Raw genomic sequence first — 8,325 nt, forward strand, 5'->3', positions numbered from 1 at the left:
CCCACACCCCCCGCCCCTGCCACTAACGCTCAGCTCCTGACAGATGCTCCATGACGTGCTCTCCTGTTAGGAGGGAACTTGCTTAACTGTGTTGCTGTTTCTCTGCAGTTTCAGAACTGCAAAAGCAATTCTGTGTTTCCATGCAGGGTTCATCCTCATGTTATGAAGTGCACCTGCAATAAAATCAGCTGCATTTCTTTAAATCACATTTATGTCTGTCTACACACCAGTCTGGGAAAAGGTAGATGCTAGGGGAAGGCTGGCTGTTTGGAGAAAGCCTCTGTCTTACAAGGTGCCAAAAGCAGAAGGGACCACGCTGCAGCAAAGCCATCCGAGAGCCCGAGACATCCTTCCAGGCACAGCCAGCAAGAGTCCAGACCCTGGGCTCAGCCACCTCTGGCCCGGACCCACCCCACCACTTGGCAGTGTCCCTTCTGAGAGGTGCTTTTGAGAAGTTCACCGACCCGGGTGGCAGTGGGGTGGCCCCACTAGAGGGGGCTCCTGCCTCTCCAGTGGGCTGGGCTCCCACACCGCAGGAGAAGTGCCCAGCTCCTGCTTGGGGCAGGTGAAGACCTCTGCCAGGATGGGGCCAGGGCCTTTCCAGGCTCTGCTGCCAGCTGGGATGCTGGCATGGATGAAATGGGAACACATTGTCTTGCCATTTCCCTCTGCTTGAAGCCTACAGCGGTGGCAGAGCTGCTCTGTGGTTATGGGAATAGTGGGGATTTGAGGGCACGTGTCTAAAGCCAGCCGAGGCTCCCTCCTTCTGGAAGAATGGAGCTGGCTTCTCACTCCTTCCCAAGAGCTCACCATCTAATGGCATGGCTAATCGCAATGTTGTGAGCCCTATTTCATTTATTAAGGATCTCTCTTTAGCTGTCAGACCTTTCTTTTACTCATTTCTGTTTCAAAATGAAACACCAGAGAACTCAGGTAACTAGTAAGGGTGCCAGGGACATGGTCTTCTAATAATAGCTGGAGTCAGCACGTTTTGAAACAAGATGTTGAAGGTTACAGATACCTGAAACAAAATCTGAAAAGGCAAAAGTCTCCTCTGTTTGCAAAACAAAGAACCTGCGCCTAGGAAGTGTTTCTAGTGGCAATGAAAGAAACAAAGATGATGTTTTTGAATAGTAACTGAGTGAAAATGTAGGGACATGCAGTGATGAAGTGTTAACGTAGGGCTGAATTCTGCTCTATGAAAACAGAGATTATGGTATCTCAGAGTTGTTAGGAGAGACATAATTCTCCCTGCTGTTCTGTGGATCATCCATGATACTGATGGCCTCAGTGCTTTTTTACATCACCAAATCTGTAACTTAGAGTTTCAAAGTTAAAAATGAAACCAGTGTTCTCCTTGGAAACTGACACAGGGATGTTTTAACAGCAAATGGAAGGAGAGATGTCCACGTGCCTGCTCATGAGCAGGAATTCTGAGAGTCCTGCTGCTGTGCTTTTTCCATCAAAACCTTGTTCTGGCCAGTTCTGACATCATCTCAGTGTGTCCCAGGTAATCCAAAACATCCCCATCGGAGCCCACGCTGCTGTGCAGCGAGAGTGCCCTCACTCTGCTCCTTAGCTCTGAGCTGAAGGGAGCCAGGGACCCTCCAAAACATCTAGAGGTTAGGGCATCCTCCCTGTCCCTGTCCCTGCCTTGGCACCACTGCAAGGAAAATTAGCATCAGTCACAACAGAAGCTCATAACCTGGGATGAATTCTTGGAACTAGGCCAGGGACCAAACACAAACACAGCCACCGGCAGCAGCAGGTTCTGCTGCTAAAGTGGTTTACAGTCTTCGAATGCAAAGCATCCTTATTTTGCCAACACACACGCACAACTCAGTGTCACGCTCTCACAACTGCCACGTGCCACCAGGAAAGTATTTTGTGTCACACTGAGTTTCTCTAGGACCTTGTGCTGCTTGTTAAAGACAGTGGGAACTACCCAGCTTTGCCTGGACTCCCATCGGGTTGGATTCGTGTCCGATGCAACTGACTTTTGACCCAGTTCTTCTGCGGGATGGCTGCAAACAAGTACCATTAAAACAATCACTTCATTTTACTGCAGGTATCTGTGTTTCAGTAGGACATTTCCATCCTCTGGATGTCCACACTGCTCCCACAGGCTGCCTGTTTTGGGGTGCTTTTCTTGGACTGTTGGCAGGTTTTTGCCAAACAAATGGCCCTCATTCCTTCAGGCTATTTGTAAACACCTTAAGGCAAATTTAATTTTAGGAGCAAAATTACCTCCCACAAGAGGGGAGTGGTTTCAAGTGGAAGTTGGGAGGAGGGATGATTGCAACACAAAAGAGCAAAGGAATATGGGAGGCAGAAGAAATTAAACTTACCTGGGAAATCTCCCTGTGGTAGGGACCGAAGGGAGCTGTGCTGGCCGCACCTTGCCTTTCCACACAAGGAGTGCTCTCTGACTCAAGCAGGAAGGAGCACTCACATTGATTGCCTCGCAGGCCAAGCTGAGAGAAAGGAATTTGCTCTACTGTGCTGGGAAGGCTTTGAGAAACTCATCTTTCATCCCCTTATCAAGATCCTGAAAAGAATTTCTCTTTCTGGCAGTGTTCAACCCGTGGAGTACGGATTTCTCTTCCTGATGGCCGGCCCCAGGTGGCTGGGCGCTGTGCTCTTCCTGGGGGTACAGCTCCGAGGTAAGGAAACCTGCTCCTCTCTGGCTTCAGAGGCCATCTGGACTTTTCCTCTTCTGATCCCTTAATTATCGTCCTCGTTAAGGCACTGACTTTATAGGAGTCTCAGATACTTGTTGTGGCCGATCGCTGCGATTCTTTCACTCCATGGTTCACTGGAAGTGATAGAAGTGATTGAGTTTCTTCGACAAACAGGTTTAGGTGTGTTCAAGCGGAAGAAGAACACTGATCTCATTCTGGGCTCTGGTTACACATCTTTTCCTCTTCTGCCAGGAATCTGGACTTTACTCCTAGATGTTTTTTTCCCTATCTTTGTTACTAGACAAGCAGAGATTGTTAAGCAGCACTGGGTTTAGATCCTTTACACAGCAACGATTCCAGACTGACAATAAACTCACTTGAATTTTCAGTGGTTTATATCAGTATAGCTGGAATCTAAGAACACCATATCCTCCTTTCCCAAATGCATCAGGACGTGGATATGCTTGGTAATCTGTCTTGAAAAAAAAGTATTTTATGCTTCTTTGCCACAGTTGTTCTTTTAGAGGAGTTTAAAATTAAAAAATTTGACATTGAGTCTTTGGATGAGAAACGTGATCTCTGCCATGAGGTTTTTCAAATGTGAACACCTTCGATGTTTTGGCTTTTAAAATATTTCCTCCTTTGATAAAAGAAATTATCTGGCAATGAAGTTTCTGGTTATAAATTATTTTCAAATACAGGAAATGTATTGATTGTTTTTGTTATGGAACCATATTTTATAACCCCAGATAAGCTTTTTTTTTTTTTCCTTGAAACACACTGGGGTGAGTTAACTCATCTTCCTAAAGTGACAGGAAATTATTAATATTTTCTGCTGCTGCTGCATTATTTTGACCAGTGGAAAAGGAAGGAAATTAGTAGAAGGAAACTAATGGGAGCACATGATCAGGAACAGGGAGGATTGTCCCTTTCAGCAGCAGCAAGATTTTTAGCTCAGCACTGCTGTTCTGTGGAAACTAAGCCACTGACTTGGAAAGCCACGGCGGGCAGGGCAGCAACATGGTGATTGCAGGGAAAGAAACCCAAGAACTTCCAGCACCACTGGTTTGGTAGCACCAGTCTGCCAGAGCGATGGAATTCTGTCCAGAATGGCAGGACAAGCCAGAGGACAGCTGGGGATCAGGCCTGAGAGGCATCTTCACCGGCAACCCTTTGGTTTTGTGCTTTTCATTTTTCTTCTTGCTGTGTCTTGATGTTCTCTCTCCTGCTGCTTGTCTCTCTGTCAGGGTAGCATCGAGTTAGCCATGCTAACTTTTTTTTGAAGCGGCAGCTGTGGTGGTTTGGTTAACAGAGGATGTTTCTTTGACAAACAAATGCTTACAGATTTACCTTGAGGATTTCCTGTAGAGTTCCTCAGCTTGCCTGTATTTGACTATCGTTGTCCAGCTGGGCTATTAACCTTTTAACAGGCACTTCTGACATCATTAAGAGCAGTTTTCACCGTGGTGAAACTGACACTGATAATACAAAGTGTGTAAAGGAGAGTTCTAGCATGGGAAATAGTCATTGTTTCCTGGGGCTCAGCAGTCCTACTTGAAAGGGCGGGACTGCTTTTCTGAAGAAATCTGCTCGGGGAATTGAGTGCAGAAGAGCTTGTGAAAATGTGACCAGGACACATGAAAAGTTAGGTGGTATCTTTACTGCCACTCAGGAGCGAGCATGTATCTAAGGAGGGGTGGCATTTGCAACAGCATTGCACCTCCTAGACGTTAAGTTTGCTCATTCCTGAAGAGAGACATTTCCCCACAAAACAAAGTCTATTGTCTATGGGCAGGCCCTTCTCAGTGGTCCTCTCTCAAACAGTTACCAGATCGTAAATGTTTAACTGTGCAGCCACAAAACTACAACGAAAGCAACAACTATGGGTTTAAGCTGAAAGAGGGGAGGTTTAGATTAGATATTAGGAAGAAGTTTTTCACTGTGAGGGTGGTCAGACACTGGAACAGGTTGCCCAAGGAAGTTGTAGATGCCCCCTCCCTGGAAGTGTTCAAGGCCAGGCTGGATGAGGCTTTGAGCAACCTGGTCTAGTGGAAGGTGTCCCTGCTGATGGCAGGGGGGTTGGGACTGGATGAGCTTTCAGGTCCCTTCCAACCCAAACCATTCTATGATTCTATGATAACTACAACAAACAAACAACAATAACAAAAGAACACATACAAAAACAGAAAGCTACAAAGAACCAGCAGCTCAGATGAATGCAAACTCCCTTGAAGCCAGCACTGTGCAGCTTGCACCTCAACTGACAAAACCCATGAAGCAGAGGGGGTCTCCTGGATTCGGCATATGCAGGATCACCTCCCTCAGCAATTGCATCTGTGTGCTTGTGGCTGTCAGGTTAAACATTGACAGGGATAGATAAGGCAGGCTGCTGCACAGACGAACTGCAGATAAGGAAAAATGATGAGTTTACTCCTAGACAGTAGCTTGCTCTACCTCTAACCCCTGCTCTTTTCCCTGCAGCACTGTGGCCCGCAGCAGCCGTGGAAGTTTACACTTCCAAGGAGGTGGATGCTGTGAACGGCACTAACCTGAGGTTAAAATGCACCTTCTCCAGCAGCAGCCCGATTAGCCAGGACCTGTCAGTGACCTGGAACTTTCAGCCTGAGGACCTGAGCTCCCATGAGCCAGTGAGTGAGACCTTTACACTTCATTTCATTGATGCACACTTGCCCAAACAAACCATCCCCAAAGCTCGGCACTGAGTAAGCCCGGTGCCTGCACCAGTTCCAGGTGCGGGTATGGGCAAGCCTTGCTGAAGCACACACGAATGTACATGTTGGGCCATGACTCATAATGATTACTCAGAGCAAGAAGTTTTGTTTCCAGACCCTGGCTAAAGAAACCATTTTTATGTTTATTTCCCTCCCTTTCTTGTAGGTGTTGTATTACCTGAAGGAGCCCTATGAGCTGCCCGCTGGACGGTTTAAAGGGCGAGTCACCTGGGATGGGAATATTGAGCGTAACGATGCTTCCATCGTTATCTGGAATTTGCAGCCCACTGACAACGGGACATTCACCTGCCAGGTGATGAACCCACCAGATTTTGGTGGCACGATTGGTGAAGTGCGACTCAGAGTTGTGCAGAAAGGTGAGAGGCCAAGAACCCCACGAGAGGTCCTGTGGGTTTAGCCAGCGTGAAGCATTGGCAGATCTTCCTCTGCATTTGGGAAAATGCATGGAAGAAAAGGGATTATAAAGAGAAAGCATGAGGGTAGTTAAGGGATACAAGGGAAAAAGGAACCTGAGGAAAGGTTATATTGACGGATACAGGTTCCCAGCCTCATTCCAAGAGCCCCCTGTGTGTCCCTCTTGTTCATTTATCTCTTTCTCTCCATGCAGTACAATTCTCAGAAATCCACTTCCTGGCGGTGGCCATCGGTTCTGCTTGTGTTCTGATGATCATTGTGGTGACAGTTGTGATTATCTGTCGACACCATCGGAAGAAAGCACAAGAGAAGAGGATGGAGGTGGCAGACACTGAACTGTAAGCAGAAGAGAGAGAGAATGGCTTATGGGAATGCTTGTCAAACATATCTTCATAGCTATTCTGAATCATTGGCTTGGACTCTACACTAAGCATCCACAATGCAAAACTGCCAGCACAATTAGCAATAATTGGCTGCTTACTTGCAGTCAGAACAGAACCCCAGGATAAATGAGCTTTGGAGTCCTCATTTTGCTCTTGCCCTTCACACTCAGAGAAGGACCCAGCTGTTGTGGTGGTAGTTGGCAGATCATCACTCTGTTCTTTCCTCCGTGAAACTGACACTGTGGTCACCATGCATGTAGTATGCTTATTATCTTATCAGATAACTTGTTATCTGATGTATGCTATGTGTAACTCAACGTGACTCTGCTCTTTAGGATATCTACACTGATTTGGGCTTTTTTTCTTTTTTCTCCCTTTTTTAATAACAGTAGAGAAAAGGAGAATCTGAAGGTTAGAGAAGAAAAGGAAGCCAGTCCATTAGAAGACTAGAGGTCTTTGATGATATATACAATGCAAGTATCCCTTCAAATGTTCTCTAATTAACGTGTCGGTATTACTGCAGACTTTCTCATACAGTTTTACTCAGGTATTTCACTTCTGTTCACAATCATCAGGCCAGGGTGGCCATAAACAGAAACAACTGAGACCACAGGCACCCTTTGTGTGTGAGCCATCTTGGGGAGCCATCAGAGAGACTCGTTTGCAGGAAAGCCATTGTTGCTGCTTTCTATGACATGCCTGCTTCGTAGACAGAGGAATTAATTAATTTCCTTTCACCAGTTTAAAATCTGCCTTTTCATTCATTTAAGCTTTATTGTTTTAAAATTGCTACAGAAAGACTGAAACTGTTTCCAGATTTGCTGGCTTTGCTGAAGCATTTCAGCATAATTTTTACCCACTCCAATTTCCGAGGTCAGCAGTTGCCTCTACTATTTTTGTTTTCAACAATAACCCTGAGTAATGAATCTGTTTTGTTTTTCTTATAATCTTTCTTCTTAGGTGCTTCTAAAGCAGACGGTGAAAGCTTGTAATTTTGGATGTTAGAACAAAGCTGAATTACAGACGCCTCACGCTGCGAGTGTGGTATCCCTGCTCAACCTGAAATTCTTGCAAGGAAAGAGGATGATATTGACATAAGTTGTACATTTCCTTCATTGAAGCAAAGCAGGAGGAACTTGCCCCATCAACAAGGAGGCACTGTCCTTAATCTTCACAGCTGCAGGATGTGAAGAAAGCTGCTCTGAAGATGAAAATATGCCAAAAGATTTGAACAAGATGCCAAGATAGCTGACTGAACAGAGATTTTCTGAGTCAGCAGACACGTTCTTGCACCTTAAAAAATCGCGAGGTGCATTTGTGTCGCCCTATTTTTCCTTCCTCAAAATCCACTTTGACGTCACGAAAAGGAGGATTGATTACGTGAGGGGTCAGAGCAGCAGCCAGTTGCTATGACATAAGTCTCTAAGTCTGTGCTGCTTTCAACGGGAAGTATTACAGTGTGGGAATGTATGTTGTCTCTTACTGGGGATAACGTTTACCAGTGGGTGTGTTTTTCATATTGATCTCTTGCAGCTTCGGTAAGCTTTGTAACTACGGTAGCTGAGGACGCTGCCTTCTGCCGCTTCTTCAAGCTCAGAGCCTGTCCTGAGCAGGTGAAGCTCTGGTGATCTGCTGGCCCGAGGCAGCAGCCGTGGCACCAGCCTTCCAACAACAGCAGCAGTAGCCGGCTCTATCCGTGTGCTGGTCACAGCCTGGTGACCACCAGCACGTCTTGCCCTTGACGTGCTCCCTTAGCACGTGCCCTGTGCTTCCATAGACTTGCAGACGATGCCCCAAATTGCTGACCCCACAGAGCTGTCGCCGTGTTTAACCAGCGCCAAGTCACAACATCAGCCCGTTTGTTTAAAGAGGACCTTTATGTCTTTATGACTCTACCCGTAATGTGCTGGCCACATTATCTGTTTGTACCTTTTCCATCACCTGTGTCATCAATAAAGGCGCCTTGTGGAGAGGAGGGACGGTGTTAACGAAGCGCCGTGACTTGGGAGATGGGGCTGTGCCCTCGGCACCCCCAATGACGCGGTTTCTGCTCTGAAAAGCACCCGAGACGCGGCGACCAGGCTAAGGCAGCCG

At 46.6% G+C, this 8,325-nt stretch overlaps 1 protein-coding gene across 1 annotated transcript; it reads left to right on the forward strand.

The window, feature by feature from the left end:
- Positions 1 to 2,488: 2,488 nt before the first annotated feature.
- MPZL2 (myelin protein zero like 2) lies at positions 2,489 to 6,681 on the forward strand. The gene is made up of 5 exons (XM_010163699.2): positions 2,489 to 2,663; positions 5,163 to 5,329; positions 5,580 to 5,790; positions 6,042 to 6,186; positions 6,621 to 6,681. The coding sequence occupies exons 1-5, from the start codon at positions 2,609 to 2,611 to the stop codon at positions 6,679 to 6,681; spliced, it is 639 nt and encodes a 212-aa protein (XP_010162001.1). The 5' UTR covers positions 2,489 to 2,608.
- The last annotated feature ends 1,644 nt before the right edge of the window (positions 6,682 to 8,325 follow it).

This window comes from Antrostomus carolinensis, unplaced genomic scaffold, assembly GCF_000700745.2.
Source record: "Antrostomus carolinensis isolate BGI_N321 unplaced genomic scaffold, ASM70074v2 scaffold29732, whole genome shotgun sequence".
In the NCBI taxonomy this organism is placed as follows: Eukaryota; Metazoa; Chordata; class Aves; order Caprimulgiformes; family Caprimulgidae; genus Antrostomus; species Antrostomus carolinensis.